At 46.6% G+C, this 22,225-nt stretch overlaps 1 protein-coding gene and 1 long non-coding RNA gene across 2 annotated transcripts in view; one reads left to right on the forward strand and one right to left on the reverse strand.

Moving 5' to 3' along the window:
- Nsl1 (NSL1 component of MIS12 kinetochore complex) overlaps positions 1 to 9,553 on the forward strand; it is a 21,548-nt gene extending 11,995 nt beyond the window's left edge. Inside the window, exons 5-6 of the mRNA XM_031338760.1 lie at positions 5,907 to 5,974; positions 7,367 to 9,553. Of these exons, the coding sequence (XP_031194620.1) occupies positions 5,907 to 5,974; positions 7,367 to 7,645 (347 nt within the window). The 3' untranslated portion in view covers positions 7,646 to 9,553. The remainder of the gene's footprint in view (positions 1 to 5,906; positions 5,975 to 7,366) is intronic.
- Positions 9,554 to 15,492: 5,939 nt separating this feature from the next.
- Positions 15,493 to 22,225, reverse strand: part of LOC116068800 — a 9,211-nt gene continuing 2,478 nt past the window's right edge. The window contains exon 2 of the long non-coding RNA XR_004109697.1: positions 15,493 to 15,961. This is a non-coding gene — a long non-coding RNA (uncharacterized LOC116068800). The remainder of the gene's footprint in view (positions 15,962 to 22,225) is intronic.

Genomic DNA, 22,225 nt, shown 5'->3' on the forward strand with positions numbered 1-22,225 from the left:
GTTATAAATTCCTGGGTGTGGTAAACCCTTGAGGTTATCCATCAGTCCTGTTTCTAACCTTAAGTCTTCCTCTTAAGGCTCCCCTTGCCTGCAGCAGGCCTTCCTCCTGTCTGCCCCTTTCACACCATCCTGGGAATTTCCTCACTTCCCAGCTTCCTACTCTATTTCCCCCACCCCCACCCTTCTCATTTGTTCCCTTATTTGGGCAGAGTGCATCCTGTCCACCTGCCTCCCACCTGGAACTCCCCAGTCCATCTGGCATCAAGTCCCTGTTGAAGGCAAATTCTCTGTAACACAGTTCCCCTGTGAGTGATGTCACCCTCGTTGATTAAGGAAGTGTCCTGTATTGTGGCTGCATCCCATCATAGCTTTTGAGCACCTACTCTAAGGTTCTGTGGTCACCAGCAAAGATGCCAGGATTGGAGAACCTGGGCCTCTTCCCAGAAGTTCTCAATGCCTAGGGATAGTCCCGTCCCCCATCCCCCCCCCCACACCCCTTCCCCGCTTCTCATGGTTGTCCACACTGCCCTCTAGTGGCCCTTCCAGAGAGCTTGGAGGACGTTTGGAGATGGTGTGGTCATGCAAGAATACTAAGTATCTTATATGTCTAGCCCATCATTAGAACACTTGGGTGTGAAAGTCTGTTTTTAGGTATGTAAGCCTACCTCTGTTTCATGCACAAGCCCAAACTACTCTTGGGCTTATATGGTCTCACTGTTTGTATAACAGATGAAAACAGGTATTGTTTGTTCAGCAATGGGAATGTAAAGGCCAAAAGGTCGCTTAGGTGTTTTAGGAACTGTTTGTACTACTCATAGATAGAACTTAATCTGAAAGAAGCCTTGAGAAGAGGGTCACAGCTAAGGACTATAAAAGGTACCAGTAAAAGCTACAGTGATGAAGACTGTGGCTGCCTGGTCACACGTGGAAGTAACAGGCAGTGTTCCATATGTATGTTTGTTGCAGAGTAATGTACAGTGTACAACCTGTTGAAGTTACACATGCATTCCTACATACATATATATTAAAAAGCCACCATCTAGATATATGTAAGTATGATGGCTAGATACAGATGATAAACATTTTAGACACTGTTCAAGTGTGTCTTACTATGTTTTCATGTATACTGTGAATACAACAGAGTTTCTTAAAAACCTGGAATCGTAAGGAAAATAGTATATTGTGTTTCTTCAGGGCAACAGTTGAGCCTATGTCTTTAAGTTCAGAAGTATTTTATCTGGGAGAGAGTAAAGTAAGGAACAAGATCTATTAGACACATCCCAAGAGACCTGAAGACCTCCCAGAGGGCTTGTCTGGTGGCCAAGCACTTAACACATTGGTCTTTGGGGAACATTCTAGATCTACTGGAATGTTCTAGATAGTCCCTCATTGAAAGTTTTAATTTATACTTAGGACTAAATGCATTGATTTGAAATCTAATGTTGGATTTGTTACCTGTTACTTAGTAACTTACCTCCAAATTTAACAGCTTAAAACAATAAACACATGTTGTATCCCTTGTGGTTTCTAAGGTCATTAACAAGGTCATTAACCTGGTGGGAGCTTTAGTTCCTCAAGGCATGCACCTCTCAGCTTCCTGTTACCTCTCAACTTGTCTCTCCCAGTGTCATGACTGAGAGAGCCCACCCAGGAAGGAACTTGTCCTCAAACACTTCCATCTTGGACCTAACATGTTGTTCCTTGAACTTTAAGTTACTATTCAAGCAGAGACTCTCATGCATATGAGTGCACACTACAGTGGGCTCATCAGAGCATTGTAAAGCTGGCTGATTAGCACAAAGATGCTCATGTTGTGTTGCTGTGTTATCTCTGAGGGACAATCAGTGGGATCAGTAAGAGAGTGAGTGAAGGTGAGTGCTATGAGAGTAGACAGGCTGTGGCTGACTCCCAGCAGGAAGGCCAAGCTGAAAGCTGTTCAGTGAGTTTCCGCTCTGGTGCTAGAATCCTGGAGAATTCTAGAGAGCTGCTGGTATTTAGTCTAAATTGAAATCCCAGAGAATTTAATAACAGTGAAGGAATGTTTCAGCAGCAGGACAGATGAGCTTGCCAGCAAGAGCAAAGGCAGAGGCTAGCAGGCAAGAGCAAAGGCTTCCTTCATCCATGTTCTTTTATGAGGGCTGCCCTCAGAAGGTGTGGTCCAGTCAGCAAAATCCCTCACAGACTTTATTCAAGTTGACAACCAAAATTAGCCATAGTTGTGGTGGAAATACACGTAAAACTTAGCATGCTGGGAGTGTAGAGAGGGCACAGCAATTAAGAGCACTTGCTGCTCTTAGGAGAGGGTTAGCGTTGGGTTCCCAGCAAGCACCAAGTCTGTCGCTCATGGCCTCCTCCAACTCCAGCTCCAGGGGATCTGACAACCTCCTCTGTAGCCATGTTCATATACACACAAACAAATAGTAAAAAAATGAATATTTTAAGTTGACCATATTGTGCATTTTAAAGCCCATCATCCACTGATAGGCAGTGTTGTGCATGCTGGGGTTTCAGATCAGTTTACTACTCCAGAGAAACTCCACAGGCATCCAGTAGTTCTCTTTCCCTCCCGAACCCAGGCAAGCACTGGCTATATTCTGACTGCACGGCTTTGCCTAAGGTCAGCACAATGCTGTAGTATGTGCATGCGCACGCACGCTCTCTGTGCCTGATGGAGTTGCTAGTGCTGCTTCACCTTCCTGTGGCAGCTGAGACCAACGTGTGTTCTGGTCAGTTCTTATTCTCCACTTGAAGTGACCTAGCGTCACTTGGAAGCTGGCTCCTCAATTAAAAGATTGCCCAGATGAGGTTTGCCTGTGGCCATGACTGTGTGGCACTGTCATGATTGTTGATTGCTACGATATAGAAGGGCCCAGGCTTGGTAGATGGTACCATCCCTGTGATAGCTGTCCTAGGTGTATAAGAAAGCTGGCTGTGCATGAGCTAGTGGGAGAGCAAGCCAGTGAGCAGTGCTCCTCCGTGGTTTCCACCTTGGCTTCCTACTCTGCCTTCGCTCAGTGTTGGATGGTAGCCTGTAAGTCAAATAACCTTTCCTTCCCCAAGGATGGTGGCCTGTAAGTCAAACAACCTTTCCCTCCCCAAGTGGCTTTTGGTAATTGGCTGAGTTGGGGTTTCTTTTGCTGTGAAGAGACCCCAAGATCACAACAGCTCTTATTAAGGAAAACATTTAAGTGGGGCTGGCTTACAGGTTCAGAGATTTAGTTCTTTATCATGATGGGAAGCATGGTGGCTTGCAGGCAGACATGGTGCTGTGAAGGAGCTGAGGGTTCTATAGCGGGATCGTCAGGCAGCAGGTGACACTGGGCTTGGCTTGAGCATTTAGCTCACCCCAGTTGACACACTTCCTCCAACAAAGCCACACCTACTCCAAGGCTACATCTCCTAGCAGTGCCACTCCCTCATGACCTTCACACATGTGAGCTCCTATTCAAACTACCATAAAAATGATACTTATCAGAGCATCAGAAATCAAACTAGAATAGTGTATTGTGTTTGGTGAGGTGTTCTGTACACGCTTGTTAGGTCTAGTAGAATAGTGTATTGTCGTTGTGTCTGGTGAGATGTTCTGTACACACGTGTTAGATCTAGCAGAGTAGTGTATTGTTGATCTTCTGGATGAGATGCCCCTTTTATCGGTATATTTTCTTGTAACTGAGATTTTAATGCAGCCAGAGGGGTCAGTCACACCCAGGGCCTCAGACAGTTGCTAAGCAGCAGCCCCAGCTGTCCCATTGATTGCTTCTGTGTGGAGTCATGGTGTGATCTAATTGGACCATTTGTTTTTATCTAGTTGCCAGCGTCTATTTCTGCCTTTCAGTAGCAAAGTTTAACCCGCTGATAGTTACATTGTGACTGACAGGGAAGGACTTGGTTCTGCCCTTGTGTTTGTTATCTGCAATGCTTTCTGTCCATCAATCACGTCTTTCTGTCTGTCACATCCTTCTGTCTGTCACATCCTTCATTTCTCCTTTGTTTACTTGATCTTTTTGCAGCATATCACTTTTATTTTCTGAATAATTTTTAGGTCAGCGGCGTACTTAGAGATCACAATTCATGTGTCAATACTATAGCCGTATAATTTTAAACCAGCTTTATTTTCAAACTGCATAGAGTCTATTCTGTGTAGGTCTGCCCTCCTTTACTGTTATCACCAATTGTGTCTTTATACATCATGTGCCCATTGGCATAGCTTCATAGAGTGCTTTGTGCATTTCTTCTTAAATTATGAATGACATCATGCTGGCTTTTATATCGGCCTGTGTGGCTTTACTGGTGCTCTTTGTCTTGTGGTGTTAAGGTACCCAGCATCTGTACTTCAGCCTGAGACTTGGTACATCAGAAAAGGGCTAGGTAATGCTTGTTGATGAAGTGCTTCGACCTAAATTTGAATTCCTAGAACCTAGGTTAAAAACTGGAGACACACAGACGGTAGGAGCCATGGGCTCGTTACCCGGGTCAGCCAAGCTGAGTCACTGACACTGTCTGAGGAAGCAAGATGGAGAGTGATAGAGGAAGTCACCTGATGGTGACCTTTGTCCCCCCAGGTGCACCTGTGCACATGCACACACTCACTCACAGAGATAAACACACAGATGCACACTCGCACAGATGCACATATGCACAGATACATATACACACTCAGGAAAAGCATCAAGAAAGAAAACAGAAATGTGTAGTACTAGCAACCAGAGCTAGAATTTTCCACCAGATACTGTCTACACATGGCCGTAATACAGAGTGATTACATTCTAAGTTTAGATGATGTTTTACTTTAATAGCTTTTTTTTTTACTCTGTGTGTGTGTAGGAGTATACACATGGTACAGAATGCACATGAAGGTTAGAACATGTCTTAGTCAGGGTTTCTATTCCTGCACAAACATCATGATCAAGAAGCAAGTTGTGGAGGAAAAGGTTTATTTAGCTTAACTTCCACATTGCTGTTCATCACCAGAGAAAGTCAGGACTGGAACTCAAGCAGGTCAGGAAGCAGGAGCTGATGCAGAGGCCATGGAGGGATGTTCCTTACTGGCCTGCTTCCCCTGGCTTGCTCAGCTTGCATTCTTATAGAACCCAAGACTTCCAGCCCAGGGATGGCACCACCCACAAGGAGCCTATCCCCTTGATCACTAATTGAGAAAATGCCCCACAGCTGGATCTCATGGAGGCATTTCCTCAACTGAAGCTCCCTTCTCTGTGATAACTCCAGCCTGTGTCAAGTTGACACACAAAACCAGCCAGTATATAACACAACTTTGTGAAATGGACTCTGTTCTCACGCCTTGCCTGGGTCTGGATTGAACTGCTTGCTAGCCTCCTTGCAACTCTTTGCCTGCTGAGTCATTTCACTGGCCTGTGTTTTGAAAATTTAGAATCATTTAAAAATAATGTTTTAGTTTTCATTTGTCTTATCCTCGATGACATGCAGAGGTGCCAGCTGCAGTGGTGCTTGTATCGTGGATGGTGGCGCTCACTCTGCGGGCAGTGCTGGGACTGCTCAGTGTCTGGCTGTCTGGCTGTCTGGCTGTCTTAAGTGCACACGTCTGCATTACACTCTGATGTTCTCCTGCTCTTTTCATTTATCTTCATAAACTAAACAGGATATTGACTTTAGTAATTACAAAGTACTGAGACTGGGGATGGGTGCCTCACACTTTTAATCCCAGCACTTGAAAGGCAGAGGCAGCAGAAATCTGAGCTTGAGGCCAACTCGGTCTACAGAGTGGGTTTCAGGACAGCCTCAGCTACACAGAGAAACCTTGTCACAACCATCCAAGCTCTTAGAAAGATTAGGATAAGGTGAGTTGTCCTAACAGATTGCATCTAAATGTCTTCATGCTTGGCTAATTAGATAGAGAACCTAAAATGCTGTCTGATGGTTTCTTGTAGCTTCTTGTGTAGAAGATTTGAAACGCCGAGGAGAAGCCATAGCGAAGGAAATGAGTGAGGCCATGAAGGTAAAGCTGCGAGCACATAAAGCGGGAAAAATTGGTGGTCCCCAACATCGAGTTTGGGGCACAGGAGGATGCTCAAGGGTCTGTTACGTGGCTCATGAGTGCATTTATTAAGCAACAGTAAAATTGAGAGTTCCATTTATCAGATGCCTACTGTGTGCCACATATTTTACCTGCAGGTCCCAGAAGCTGTGTGCTCTGCCTGGCTTCTCTAGTGACCTCATACTTCAAAAGCTGTGTTGGCAGCTTGTCAGACACTTAGGGATAATACTGTTTGTAACAGCTAGGGAGCATGTGGCATCTGCCTGATTGACATTTACTGTCCCGTTTAATCCTCGTACTAACCGTAGAAGGTAGGTGCGTTACCCCAGTTTACAGATGAGAAAACAGAGGCATTAAGAACCTAAATAAGTTGCCCAACCAAGTAACTGAACCAGAGTCTCTGGCTTTGGAACTTGTTTTTGTTGTTTCTGCTTTTGTGCCGGGTGTGAACCCAGGTGGGGCATGTGCTTAGTGCACACTGTACCTAAGCTGCTCCTAGACACGGAGTTCTCTTAATTACTCTTCTTACGCTACTGAAGCTGGAGAGCCTCAGGGCTGTAATACCATGGCTTCTAGTGGAACATTCATTTTACCTGAACATAAAAACAAATTCCCGGTACATAGAAATTATTTTTAAACTCCTTCAGAACCTTCCCAGTTCCGATGTCTTTTTGTCTTTCTGAGTTTTTTTTTTTTTATGTTACCAATTCTATGTTTTCCTGATAATTGATCAGTACTTAGTACTTTTATCCTATTTTTGATCCAGAATTGGTGGGCAGGTAACAGGCTGCCTTGGTTTGATAAGCACGGCTTTATGGAACACAGATGGAATCATTCATTTCCTTCTGTCTGTTTCTGTCCTGTGCTGATAGTGGAGCTGAGTTCTTTTGTTTTGAGGACAGGGCCTCAGTGCATTCCGCACGCTGGCTTCAAACCGGGATTACATTCATGTACCGTCATGGCTAACCAAGGCTGAGTCCAAGACAAAGTATAAAATGCTAACTGTTCCACCTGTTATAATCAAAATATGCCTCTCCCTTCTCTTAATGATCAAGATTCCAAAAGCATGCTCATCAAATAAGCAAAATTTCAGACTTTAAATTCTTATCTCTGAACTTGTCTTACTCCTGCCAAATGTAACAGTGCCAGCAGTTGTAGGAGTGAGCCCTGTCTTCTGAGTCTCCCTTCACTTACAGCAGGGTTTCAGAGCACAGAGCCCAGCATCCATCACCCCAGGGAACCAGGGCTTAGCGGTACACTTGACCTGCAGAGTTGAAGTGCAGTGTGTCCATGTCTGTGTGCAGTGTGCCTGTGTCTACGTTCACCTTTCAACCTGAGCTTTTCCTTCCCAAGGCTCTGCCTGCGCTAATTGAACGAGGAGACGGCTTTTCCCAGGTCCTAAAGATGCAGCCTGTCATTCAGCTGCAGAGGATCAACCAGGAAGTCTTCTCCAGCCTATACAGGAAAGCAGATTCCAAGCCTGACAGACGTGTGACAAATGTAGAAACCACACCACCCGAGACTGGAGCCAGGAAGGCCTCCAACATTGTGCTAAAGAGGAAGCAAGCCCCAGACTGTGCCCAGAGAAAGTGCTACCCGCTGCGGCTGAAGAGAATTAATCTCGATATGTGAGCTGTTTGTTGGGGAGTTGAAAGTCAATGTTGCCAACATTTGGGTCACAGTCTGATGCCTGAGTGACTTGACTTGAAGTAACTGACTCTGTACAGGTCCCGTGTGCTGTTGTGATATCCTGGAATACAGCTGAGTGCTGTACTTCTTCCAGTCCTGCACAGACCTGTTGGTGGCCTCAGATGACACCAGCTCTTGGCTGCCTTGCAGCTTTGAGACATCCCAGGGATGTGCTCTGAGGGGTTTTGTTGATGCACAGCTCTCTGTGTGAAGCTATGAGGTGGTTCCCTGTGGTCAGAGCTGGCGTTGGCTCTGCAGCAGCGTGTGCATTTCTAGGCAGTTTATCAGATGAATGCACAGAAAGTGGGCCTGGCCTTAGGTTTGGTCCATGGTCATAAATTTGAGGTTTTAGAGTTTAAAGATAAATGAGAAGCTATTACCTATGCAGGAAATATTCTTAAAAAGAAAACCTGGGACACAGAGTCTTTATTTCCTGCCTACGTTTTTATTTCCATAAATCTTTGAATATAATTTAGCTGAAAACTGATAGTTTCTTTTAAAGTCCTTATTTCCAAATAGATCCTTCTAGTTAAAAGTATGTATTAGGATTGATTGACATGTCATTTTCCACAGATTAAGCAGAGTAAACTGCTCTTATGGACATTTGTATATCTGAGATAACGTGTCAGACTCAGGTGGTGTCAGCAAACCTCCACTGAGAGTTGAACACAGCCTCTTAGCGTGCCTCTGCCTCTGACCCAGTGCATTGCAGACAGGGCCGTAGAGCTTGCCACCTTTTTCCTTTGGGTGATTGTACTCATGTCCATTTTCAGAGAGATTTACCGATCATGATTTGGAAAGTCTGATTGCTTTTATTCATTGTGTCCTACTGAGCATGAACAAACACCTTTGTCTGCTTTTCTCAGTTGGGAAAGCTTTATGGCGATGCTGCTTTATGGAACTCAGGTTCTGTTTTAGTTAAAATTTGATTTAGTGTTAGTAATTGTATGGAGCAGTGTTTGGGTTTTTAAAGTAATGCATAAAGACCAGAATCTTGGCACTGTGCCTTTTCCAGCTAACAAGGCATTCTTGGTACTGGCTTTCATGGGAGAGCAGGCTGGTGCTCCGCATTTCAGAGTGAACTAGCTCTCACTGTGCGTCACCTCCTGTGCCTTTTGAGGCATTAAAGTGCTGTGACTGAGTTTGCTTGAGAAGTGCCCAAACAGGCAAGGCTAGGACAGCAGGCTGGGAGGCAGTGTGGTGGGAGTCATTGATGCAAGAGCTATGTAGCAAGATGGGAGAATGAGCTTGGGGTATCCCCCTAGGTGGTTCTGGCTGGACCTATAAAGTCAAATGGCGAAAGCCTGCCTGGGCCCTGAGGTCTCACTCAGGGGAGTGACTTGATCCTGTCTGTGGCTTACAGCACTTGCTTAGTAGTGAGCGCTGAGAGGTATTTTGTCCTCCGCACAGAAGCTAGGTGAGCAGAGGGCCCCAAGGATCCTTGAGGCCCACTTAAAACAGGAGTTCTTAAATGGGGCTTTCTTCCCAGCGGGCCTGTGGTAATTGTGAAGATGTTTTTGCCTATCATAACTTAAGGTGTGTGTGGTGGGGGGTTGGGAGGTTTGGATGTATCATTATCATCTAGTGAATAGATGGCCCGATGGCTGGCACAGCGAACCATCTGCCCCAAGACCAGTGATGCTGCGGTGGAGAAGCCCGCTGAGGGGGACAGACCAACAGCATAGTGTGGTGTGATCATTATAGCTCTCCAGGCCAGTCTGGGAAATGCTGTTTGTCTTGGTTGTCCACTGTCAGCCTTCATAAGACTGCAATGCATGCTCTTATTATATAGAATCAGACTGTAGAATACATGTAAAAAAGCCACAAGTAAAAAAGAAATGTTAATCGTAATTGGATTTTTATTGTTATTTTAAGGAATATGTGTTGATAGAGTTACATGACGACATATCTTGGGAATTGCTCTTAAAAGGGATAGATAGATTAAGCAAGTGTATAAGAAATGTTGACGGTGTTGAACCTCTGTGATATAACACTTACTTTGTTATATAACAAAGGTGTAAATATATAACATTTACTTTGAAGTGTGTGTGTGTGTGTGTGTGTGTGTGTGTGTGTGTGTTTCCAGGTGAAGCAGTGGACAAATGAGGCTTGAAGTCTTGCGAAGCCCAGTCTTGCCCTTAAGCGCAGCGGTATAGACCAGCCGTTTGGAGTGGCCAACACTGTAACAAAGGGAGTTAACTGCTTCTGAGGCCAGGGATTAGCAAGATGAAAGTTTTGAAGCTTAAAAGACAGTTGGAGCTGAAGGAGAGAAACTGAGAATTTTCTGTCTATTGGAAAAAGAAGACTGAATTGGAGAGGGTCTTAAAAGTCTCTGTGCGGTCCAGAGAGACAGCTCAGCAGTTAAGAGCCCTTGGAGGAGAACCCAGGCTGATTCCCAAGACCTATACAGTGACTCCCAACTCTGTAACGCCAGTCCAGTGGATCTGACGCCCTCTTCTGGCTTTCTCGGGTACTGCACACATGTGGTTCACAGACATACCATCAAAAGACCCATACACACTTTTAAAAAAAATTCTCTGTCAGCAAAATTTAAACAAAAGGTCAAACTAAGTTCCAGGAAGTAAGAGCCTCAAGAAGACTGCAAATCCCATAAGCAACAGTTGAGGGCTGATGAGATGGGTCAGCATGTGAGGGCACCTGCCACCAAGCCTGCCACCTGGGCCCACATGCTGGAGGAGACAACAGATGATCCCAGACTGTCCTCTGAGCTCCCCTGTGCACTGTGTGTCATGAGTGCTGCCCCCTTCTCCACCTTCGGTCTTTTGTCTCTGTCTCTCTCACACATACACTTTTTCATTTTTGAGATGGTCTGGAACTCACTATGTAGACCAAAAACCATCTCCTTTGCCTCTCAAGTACTAGGATTAGAGCCATGGGCAGCCATGGGCAGCCATGAAGTGTTTTTTAAAGGAGGTTGTGCTGTCTTTTTGGTGAGGATAGTCAAGTGGTTCACTCAGAAGGCGCTGGCGTAGGTGGTGCCTGTCTCAAAAGAGGAACGGAGAGAAGCAGAAAGAGGGCCAGAGCAACACCAAGGGAGAGGTGGTGGGAGGAAGCTGCAGAAAGTCATTAGGCCATGGGGCTCCACCTTCATCCAGGGATGAGTGTGGTTCTTAGAGGAGCAGGCTGTTTGACTTCCTGGCTCAGTCTCCTGCTGCTTCTTTCCACGAGCCCACTGACTCTTCTGCTCTTCCAGCCTGCTCGGATAAACACGTGAACGTGGCTTTCCCCAGAAGCTGGCGAATGCCCTGCCATGCTCTGGGACTTCCAGAACCCCAAGCAAGATCACAAATTGGGCAGCAAATAGAGTAAAAGCAATAGGTAGGTTACTTATCTAAGGAAGGAAGTGTAATCATGCCTGCACACAGGTTACCTAGGAAACAGCATTTATACAGAAAGTATTTTTGATCAGAACTCAGTGAAGAATCTGCACAGTTCTATTGAGAGGCAAAGAGCCTGGGGATTAGCCAGGTACTGAAGAGTCAGACTGCATTAACCAAAAACTGAAGCAGGTTCTCAGCCCTCCTGGACTCTCCCCTCTAAGGGAATAAATAAAAAGTTGATCCTGGAGCCAAATGTAGGCAGACTCAGGACGGTCCAAGCACTGTTGCTCCAGCTTCGTGCAGCTTTTATAGTAACAGAATGGAGATGCGTAGATGTGATGACCAAGCAGGAAAATTGTTTAAAAGGTAGATGATTAAGGAGACAAGCTTCATAGCACATGTCCATGATCCCAGCACTTGGGAGGCAGAGACGGAGGGATTGAGAGTTTGAGGCCAGCCTGGGATGCCTGGCAATACCTTGTCACACACACACACACAAACAATCCCAAAGAAACAAAACACAAAACCAAAATGAGGTAAGACTGACTGTGACAAGCTGTTAGCTGTTGGTCATAGATGAACTTCTTTACGTGTTGGGAAGTTTTATAATCAAAGTTTGAGTGAAGTAGTCATGTGTGTGTCTTCCTCACGCCACACATACTCTCGGACTCAGCAGCAGTGGTCCTAGGGGGTGGGTGGAGATATCCCACCTGGCCAGTGTGCTTCTGCCGCATGTGAGATGGGGAGCCTTTAGGGAGATGGGGAGCCAGAGCCCTGTGCACTTTGACCTCTGGAGGGAACATGAGAGTGAAACTCAGGGTTTGGCAAGTTCTGAGGAATCCACTGCTTGCAAGAAATGGCTTTGTTTCCAGAAACTGCAGTGGAACATTAAGGTATTCGTAAACATACACCCCTGCCTGGGGTGATGGAGTCTGCATCCCCAGCCCAACCCCAGCACCCCCAAGCTAGCCCTCCTTGGGACACCAGTGGCTTCAAGCTGGGGGGCCTGTGTTGGGTCCCCAAGAGAGTGAACCAAGGGTGTGTCAGCTGACGCAGCAGGGGAACGGTGAGAAGCCACTCAGTGTCCTCTGTGAAAGGGGCTTCCCCCACAGAGACCTCAGCTGGAGCTGCATGAGACCGCTAACATGGCAGACCAGAATTTGAATCCTCAGAAAAACGTGATTTTCCTAATGAGATCCACTTCCTCTTTTGTGCCTCCCGGAAGGAAATCTCATTACAGTGTTACAGGAACAGGTTTGTTCCAGTGCAGTGGTAGAGTGCTTACCTAGCATGTTCAAGGCCCCGAGTGCAGACAACAACATTGTTAAAAGTAGCATGTAAATAATTAAGATTGTTTACATAGGCCGTGGCTGTGTTGTCCAGGCTGGTCTTTTGTTGTTTTTCTTATTTTTGAGACAGGAGACTAAGACAGGAAGATGTCAAGTTTGAGGCCAGCCTGAGCTACATAGTGAGATCCTGTCTCCTCTTTCTGTCTAATTTGCTTCAGAGATCTGTCCAGCTCCTAGTCCCTTACCACCACACCTGGGAATGCTGGAAACTTACTTATCTTCAGTTTTATGGTGCTAGGGATCCAAGCCAAGGTCTTGGGCATAGTGGGCGAGCCTCAGTGGGCGGGCGAGCATCTGCCACTGAGGCCATGTTCAGTTGCTGACCAGGACAGCAAAGTGCCAGTAGTTCCCACGTGAGGCTAAGACCTCCTGAGATGGGGCAGCATCACCCCCACTGTCTTGATGAAAAGTTGGAGCTGAGAGTGGCCAAGCCCCTTGCTGTCTTCCAGCAGACATCTGAGCAGGCACAAAGAGGCTGAGTCTGGTCTCAGCTTTGCTCTCAGCCTCCTGACTTTCCTTTCTCTCAGCAGCAGCCTTCACAAACCAGTGAAGGCTGACAAGAAACCTTTCTGAACTTGCCACGCACCAGGTGTGGCTAATGTAAAGAAGTAGAGGCAGTTAGGAAAGGAACATGTTTAAAGCAGGTTTCCTCGGGTCAAATGCGTGTTTGCTGTTTGTGACTCGGGATATTCCAGCTGCCAGAGCCGCCGCTGTGTGAAGAGTGTTCACTCCACAGATTCCAGCTCAAGAAGTGCTGAATCATTGAACGGACTCAATAAGGTTTCCAGTGATTTCCTGATAGCTGAGTCATCACATTCTGGAACAGCACACGCCATACATTTAATCCACCCTCTTTTCTCTTTGGAAAAACAAAAAAAATTTTTTTAAGATTTATTTATTTATTTATTTTATGTATGTGAGTATTTATGTATGTGAGTATGTATGTCGGCTATTCAGACACACCAGAAGAGGGCATCTGATCCCATTACAGATGGTTGTGAGCCACCATTGTGGTTGCTGAGAATTGAACTTAGGACCTCTGGAAGAGCAGCCAACGCTCTTAACCACTGAGCCATCTCTCTAGCCCAAGAAACTAAAACTTTAATTGTCATTTCAGTAGGCTGCTGATCTTTCACATGGGTCTACTGTCTGATGTCCTGACCCTGCCTGGGACAGTGTCAAGAACTATGAAGCCTGACTGGCTATGTCCGGTCTCTAGAGACTGGCTCCAGCTCTATCAGCCTCAGTTGACACCAAAGCCCATGGCCAGTGGCTCTCTAACGACACCTCACTTCTAGTCTGTTTAAAAATGTATTTGTTTTAACGTGTTTTCCCTACATGTATGCATACATACAGTGTGTGCCATACCTACTGAGGCCAGAAAAGGGGGATCACAGCCCCTAAAGCTGGGGCTACAGGTGCTTGTGAGCTTCGATGCTGTGGAACTAAACCTCGGTCCTCTGCAGTAGCAGCCAGTGCTCTTAACCCCCGCTCCCCAGCCATCTCTCCAGCCCCACCCTGCTCCATTAATAAACACTCACAAGCCAGCTCCGACTCAAAACTGGGTGAGGGGGGAACCACATGAAGGCACAGGTACTGAAGAGTGGCTTTTACTGTCACCGCCAGACTCACGGTCTTCTACAACAGCCTCAAAACCTTACACATGGAAATGGGCTGGACAGATGGCTCAGTGGTCAAGAATACCAGCACTGGCTGCTGTTCCAGAGGATCTGGGTTTAATTCCCAGCACCCACTGGCTCACAGCTGTCTGAAACTTCAGTTCCAAGGAATCCACCACCCTTTTCTGACCAATTTGGGTAGCAGGCATGCATGTGGCACACACATGTGCACGCAGTCAGAACACACATGTGCATAACATAAACTATTTGAAAACACCACCTCAGCCCTGCAGTACTCCCCGCACTGGGGCTAGGTCAGGGAGGTCATAAGTTTGAGGCCAGCCTAGTGAAACTACCTAGTGAAACTCCGTCTCACAATAACAAAGCAGCAAACAACCCCTCCCCCCCTCAAACTTCACTGAGACTACATTCGTGGCACTTCACTCAGTACGTGACTCCTGCTGGTCCCTAAGCAGACAGGTGTTGGACGGATCCTGCTGGAGCTCCTGGTGAAGTTCTGCACAGGTAAGCCACGGTTCACCGGAAATGCACACGTTCAAGTCTGAAGGGCAAAGTGTCCACGGCTGTTTGTGAAGCCTCCTGTGTACAGTAGAAGCCTCGCCACTCTGTACCCTGTAACCAGTTACGTTTCCCTGCCTCTCAGGAGGCACCCCTAAGACGACAGCCTTGTCTATCTGAGACAGGGTGAGCTGATAGGTAAACTGCAGAGTTTACATTCTGTGGGAAAAAAAAGGGAGGTCTGAGGAGAGAGGCTGATCACATGGAGGCCCCGTAGGAAGACTTCTTTGAAGAGGTGGCTTCAAGATCCTCCTGAATGGTGGAAGACCACAGAAGCCCACTATGGGTGTTTTGGAAGGAGGTGTGAACTAGGAAGTAAAATAATGAAGTAAGATAAAGGGCAGAGGTGATGAGTGACCCCTTCCACAGGACAGAGGGCCACTTTTGGTGAGTATTTTTTTTTTCTCCACATAATACTTTTATTGATTATCTACAAGTTTCATATCACAATCCCTTCCCAGTTCTTGTCAACCCCCACCAAAAAAAAAAAAAAAGTAAAAAGTAAAAACAAAACTACTTTGTGTTTTCTGTATACTCACTGGAGCAGGCTCAAACTCTCAGCGGCCTGCCCCTTAAATAGAACAGAGTCTGTCCCCTCCTGGACCCCCACCAGAAGCTATCAGTTGTGGAGAGCCACACTTCAGCATCTCCTCCACACTTAAGTGTGCTCTGGGGCTCTGCCTCTCCTCTCAGGGTATGTGGATGCTGCAGCACACCAGGCTGGAAGAACGAAGTGGACTCCAAAATGGACAGGACCCAGGTCCAGTTGGGAGTGAACGCTGTGGGGGTGGGGAAGGAGGAGAGGGAGAGACAGACAGACAGACTCCGAGGATCTTAGTGTTCCAGCTCTTTCAGGCGAAGGCCTTCTCCAACAATCTTTAATAAAACAGCTCTCTTAGATGATCTTAGCTTGTGCATATACCTTTATTCAGGGCAGGCTCATACGCAGACACTTTATTCAGGATGAAGCAAGGGTTACATAGTTTGGGGAAAGGGTGAGAATGTGCAGGATGCTTCAGTAGCATGAAGGAAGAGTTCCAGGTGCTGGGCTACATGACTGGCTCTCTGTGACCACCTGGTTGGGTTTGCTGGGTCACATGGTTTCTGGTGACAGCACAGGCCAGGAACACAGCTGCCCTGCTGCAGTAGGACCAACAGACCCAAACAAGGCTCTGGGAGGCTGCCCGAACCAGGAACATCTTGTGCCTCCCTCACCCCAGTCAGGTGAGTATTTGCAAAAAAAAAGTCCAGTCACTTCTGCAGTTGTTAAGCACTGTCAGATGCTTTGTCACAGGCTGTGCCCTTGGCAGGGGACTCGTCCACACTGTCAGCGGACTGCCTTTCCCAGCCACTCCTGCAGGATTCAGGGCCCTGAAACGAAGCAGGAGGGAGCAACTTGGTGAATGTTAACTTCCTGGAGCTTTTAAGCTGCCTCTAAGAACCCAGAGCTGCTTTGAGGAGCGGGGGCAGGAGTGGGAGGTAGGAGTTCAGGTTAAATTGTGTATCCCAAGCTAGCCTGGGACTCATGTAGCTGAGAATGACCCAGAAGTCCTGGTTGTGATGGCAGGCAGGGCGGCACCCCACGTGGCTCATGCTGTGCTGGGGACTGAACCCAGGGCTGAGAGCACGCTAACTACACTGGCTAGTCCCTGTCAGTGTGACACAAAGGAGTCACTTGAGAAGGGAGCCCCTGATGGAGGAACTGTGGACAAACCTGCAGGGGCATTTTCTTGATTAATGATTCATTGATTCACTGGGGGGAGGCCCAACTCACTGGCAGCTACCATCCCTGGGCAGGTAGTCCTGGGTGCTGTAAGGAAGCAGGCTGAACAGGCCATGGAGAGCAAGCCAGTCAGCAGTGTTCCTCATGGTCTCTGCTTCACTCCCTGACCCTAGGTCACCTTGGCTTCCCTCAGTGATGGCATGCAAATGTAAGATGAAATAAGTCCTCTCCTCCCCAAGCTGTTTTGTGTTTTATCAGAGCAATAGAAAGGTAAAAAGACACTAGGCAAGCCTTTTCCCAACTGAGCTGTGGCCCCACCTAGAAGAATATGGTCCTCAGACATGTCCGTTGCTAGGGCATCCATTCTAGGAGCCTACAGACCCCTAGTCTGTTCCTTGTAGCCACACTTTCCAGGATGTCTGGGAGGAGCCTTGGCTGGAAACACAGGAAATCTGTTTCTGTTTTTCCTTCTTGATCCCCCATTCATGGAGAAAGTGGCCAGTTCCAGGAACTGTGTGGCTCTCCGTGACTCTTACTAGGAAGTTCATGCCTCAGTCACAGGCTTAGCAAGAACTGGTCTCAAGAAGCTGGTCCAAAGCCAGGTCAGAGGGTCAGCATGAAGTCAGGCCAGAGAGCATGTCCCAAAGCCATGGGATGTGGCCCCTGGCTCTCAGGAAGGTCCATTTCAAATAGCCTAGGAAAACAGGCCATGTAAGGGATGCCTCAGAGTGACAAAAACAGACCTAGGCACAGGGCTCAGACACCAAGACTGGGCATGCTCAGTTCTGTGGAGGTTCTCAGCAGATAGAAGGGCTGGCTGGCTGGAGCCTTTCTGCCCCCACTGAGGGAAGAAAGAGTAAGAGGAAATATATTTGAAGAACATGTGGGGCCAAAAATAACCATGAGAAACTGCAGCATCAGCGCTATAAACTGTAGCCTAGTGGGCATCAACCCAGATAGGTTAGATAAACCGGAAGTACCCTGCAGAGACCTCAAACATCTAAAACCACATTGATCAGGAAATGAAGGCTTTCTGCCTCCACATGTGTCGGCTGTGCAGTGCGTGGGGTCGGGGGGGACAGACATACAGGAGAGTTGAACACTGACACGGGGGTTGGAAGGTACTTCTGAACTCGGCCACATCAGCAGTCTTCTTCCAAAACAAGAACCCAAAGCAAAACAGGAGCAGAGTTCATAAAGGGTTAAATTTGAGTAGCAGTGACTTGGAGGCACCTTCATAGATAAGTGCCTTGCAGGAAAGGAGAACCATGCTTGATGATCTAGAAGTGGTGACATAAACTTGTAATCCTGTCATTGAGGAAGCTGAGGCAGGAGGATTCCTGGGCTCACTAGCCTGGCCTACTTGCTGAGTTCCAGGACACTGAGAGATCCTGTCTCAAAAAAACAGGATAGAAGGCATCTGAAAATGACATCTGGGGAACACCTCTGGCTTCCACGTGTGTGCACACACGTGAACCACACACATGTGCTCACATGGAATTTGATACTGGGAAAATTTTCAGCTACATATTTGATCTATAATTAGGAAGGAAAGAGAATATTAAATTTTATGATCGATCTCACCAAAATGAATGGAAAGGCAAATTAATATGATCAGTGAATAAAATTTCACACTTACTAGACTCAGGAAAAGTAAGCATAAACAGGACAACAGGGTCAGCAAGGACATAGAACTCAGCTGGCGGGACTGGTGGGCAGACAGCGCAGCGGCTAAGGCACTGGCTGCTCTTCCAGAGGGTCAAGGCTAAGGCACTGGCTGCTCTTCCAGAGGGTCAAGGCTAAGGCACTGGCTGCTCTTCCAGAGGGTCAAGGCTAAGGCACTGGCTGCTCTTCCAGAGGGTCAAGGTTTGCGTCACAAGCACTTGCATAGTGGCTCCCAACTGTCTATAACTCCAATTCTGGGTAATGCAATGCCCTCTTCTGGCCACAGGTGAGCACCTGGTATACATATATACATGCAGGCAAAATAAGTCAAAAAAGTTTCAGTATAGGATAAACAAGGCAGAGCTTACTATATACATACATATATATATATACATATATGTGTGTATGTGTGTGTGTGTATATATATATGTGTGTGTATATATATAAAGAAAGAAAGGACAGACAGATCCTAAGATGAGGAAACACAGCTGGGCGGTGGTGGCGCACGCCTTTAGTCCCAGCACTTGGGAGGCAGAGGCAGGCGGATTTCTGAGTTCGAGGCCAGCCTGGTGAGATACAGAGTGAGTTCCAGGACAGCCAAGGCTACAACAGGGTAAGAAAAAAAAAAAAAAAAAAAAAGATGAGGAAACACTGTATGTTATGAACGTCGATCGATCACTCGGTTTCTAACTAGCTGCTTTTCTTTTTTCAGTACCGTGCTATGGATCGCAAGTACCTTATTCCAGAGACTAAAAACATAATCCAGCCATGTAAATGCATAATTTAAGAAGCACCTGGCTGGGGGCTGGAGAGATGGCTTAGCAGTTAAGAGCACTGACTGCTCTTCCAGAGGTCCCGGGTTCAATTCCCAGCAAGCACACAGTGGCTCACAACCATCTGTAATAGGATATGGTGCCCTCGTCTGGTGTGTCTGAAGACAGTGTACTCACATACATAAAAATAAATAAACCTTTAAAAGAAAAAAGGCCCAGATAATTGTTTTATATTTCACATGACATTTGTATGTATCGGGGAGAGGTAATATCATGTAATTTTTTAAGAGTTGACAGTCTTAGAAAAGTCCCTATTAACTTTTTTTTAAAGCATCTGTGCTGTAATTTTTCAGGACATTTCATGATTTCTTTTCTGGTGATTCATGTTGAAGTTCTTAGAACTGGTGGCTTACAAGCTGGGTTCCAAGCGGCAGCATGGAGAGCTGAGAGCGCGTTTGTGGCTTTGCAGCCCACTCTACCTCATGCCTGGACCATCCAAGCTACACTGATCTATTCCTCTAACTGAGCCACTTTCTCTTGCACCATCTGAGATTCCTCACGGAACCTATATGACACATCTACTGGCTGCAATTCCCCGCAGTTCCCTTTTCCACCTTTCCTTGGTTTCACACACTTTTAAATCTTCAGTTCTTTATTATGTAAGCAATGTAGAAGGACAGGTGCTCCATCCTCCACAAATAGACAAATCAGAAGTTTACCTCTGCTAATTTGCTTACTGAAATATTCTAGCATGCTTCCAAATAATGACTGAAATGCCATATTCAAGTGGCTGAAGAGGTGACTCATCAACCAGAGGCACGGGCTGCTCATCCACAGGACCAAGGTTTAGTTCCTGGCTCACTAGCGTCTGTGACTACAGTTTCAGAAGATCCAACAACCTGACCTGGTGTTCCCAAGCACCAGGCACAGACACACATGCAGACAGAACACACACACTTAATATAATAATAAAAAAAAAATTAAGTCATATTCAAGCTTTGTTAAAAGTGTTACCCCTGTTAACAAGAAACACACAAGAAGATCCTGAGCTCCACTTACACTTGTGTATGCTGTTTTGCATTTAGTTCCTGAAGGGAACACGCTCTGTTTTGAAGAATTCTAAACAAGAAGGGACTTAGATGCTTACGGCTCTGTTTGATGACACAGGATTTTTAGACCGGAGGCTTGGGTGTTCAGTTTACATCTGATTTCCCTTCCACCACCCACATAATTCTGGTACTGGGCTGTGTAGGAGGTGTTTTTGTCTTAGTAGAACATATGCTACTGCATAGTTTAGCACAGAGGACGGTGGAAATATTCCTGGAGGTCATACAAATGGCAAAAACCCATCTCTGCACAAAAGTGTCTGTGAAGCACATAGAGGTCCCCAGGTGTGCACTTCTCTGGTTAAACCTGCCTTTTCTGGGGTCCCTCAAACACATCCAGTCACCTCCACACCGCTAGACTCGAGGGATCTACAGAATGGTGAGCTGAAAAGAGACAATGACCTTGCCCACTTGTGGTTAAAATATCCCATTTTTACAAAGTTCATTAACTACTGAAAATAGTCCTCACAGGCGCCTGTGTAATGTTTCTCCCAGTAGGTGGCACTGTGTTGAGAGGCCACGGAACTTTTGGAACTTAGGGTCACACTGGTGGTCCCTGCTTCCCGGCCAGTTGTCAGCAGTCCACTGCCACAGACGGTCACTATATTTTCTGTGCCATGACCAACTGAAACCTCTGAAGCTTGTAGTATTTTTCTCCCTCTCCCCACCCCATTCCTTATTCCATTTTCTGGTCTCTGTGTGGTGTGCCTGTGTGTATAGGCACATCTCCATGTGTGGGGTCATGTGATGCCTGAGGCTGAAGTAGAGAATCCAGTCTTGATCATTGTTCCAGTGACGGATATGGCTAGTCTTACTAGCCTGCTTTCTCTGAGGATCTCTTGTCTCTACCTCAGAAAGCTGGATCTATGGGTAGGCCACCACACCCGTTCTGAATTTACAGAGTTCTGGGACTCTGAACTCCAGTTCCATGGCTTGCCTCTCACTCTAACCACTGAGCCATCTCCTCAGGTCCCTTCGGTTGTTCTGACGGGGGGGATTTTGTCCACTGTGGCAAAAGCGAATGATGCATTTGTGAACATGTCACCAGATGGACACAGGCAAGGCCACTCTGGGTCAGGGTGGGCCTGTGGTAGTGAGGCACTGTGAACCTTCCATTCAAAAAGCTCCCGATAGACTGTCCTTGGCCCTCCACAGTCTTCCCAACCCTACCTCAGGTCTCGTGGATGATGGCCCTCATCTCCTGGGTCTCCTTGTTGCTTTCAAATTGTTCTTAAGACTTAAATATCCCACTGTAAATGTTGCTGTTATGGTTTGGAAGGGAACCACCCGCTCCCATTTTAGATGCTGGGTCTCCAGTTGGTGTTGCTATTTTGTGAGGTGACCAACGTGACCCCAGAGCATCTTAAGTCAGATCATGCCAAACCTCTGCTAACCAAGCCTTATGTTTTCCATCTTATGTCAAATAAAAGGTGGCCCTGAAGGAAGGGCTCCCTCCTGCCACTCCAGACCCTGGAGTCTCCTGGAATTTTTTGAATGGCCACGCACTTCCACAAGGACATTGCTCCTGTGTTGGTGCATCATGGGCCACGTCCTCCAGGTGTCTCCCCAGCCCTACAGAGAAGCCTCATTGATTTCAATCCTGGTACTGGTCCTCTCCAGCCCTTTCCTTTATAGTCCCATCATTAGACAGACCAAATGTAAAGCACTCCAGAGTGTTCATCTGACTATCTAGACAGTGAGTTTACTGAGGTGTGGCCCTCCTGCCCACAGCAATTGACACACAGTGGGCAGTTTCTGGTAAGTGCAGTGGTCTCTACCTTTGGTCTCTGGCTTTCTCTTCCCTAGCCTCACCAGAGACCCACAGGACGTCTTCTGAGAAACGCCATGACAGTACACTTACCAGAAAGCTAGTTTCCTAAAAGCGAGCAGCAGGAGTGAACTGCTCACAGGGCTGTCAATCATCTAAGCAGTTTGTTATTGGAAAGAACCATCTGGTGAAGTGAATCAGCAGAGCATTGGATCACCAAGCTCGCCCTGAACCCATGGTGCATCCCCCACCCCTCAGAGACGGGATTCAAGGTCATTGTGGTATAAGTAGGAACTTGACAAATCATACCAGATCTTTTCCCAGTTCAAGGGAAAACACATTAAAAGAAAACAGAGATTTGAAGCCTGGTTTGCTTTTCTCTCATTCATTCATCTTTGTGTTTTTGAAACAGAACTATGTAGACCAGGCTGGCCTTAAACTCAGAGACCTATCTGCCTCTGCCTTCCGAGTGGTAGGATTAAAAGTGTGTGCCACCATACCCGGTCTGTCTGTCTGTCTATCTAACTATATTTATCTATGTATCTATCTATGTATCTATCTATGTATCTATCTATGTATCTATGTATCTATCTATGTATC

This window comes from Mastomys coucha, unplaced genomic scaffold (assembly GCF_008632895.1).
Source record: "Mastomys coucha isolate ucsf_1 unplaced genomic scaffold, UCSF_Mcou_1 pScaffold1, whole genome shotgun sequence".
In the NCBI taxonomy this organism is placed as follows: Eukaryota; Metazoa; Chordata; class Mammalia; order Rodentia; family Muridae; genus Mastomys; species Mastomys coucha.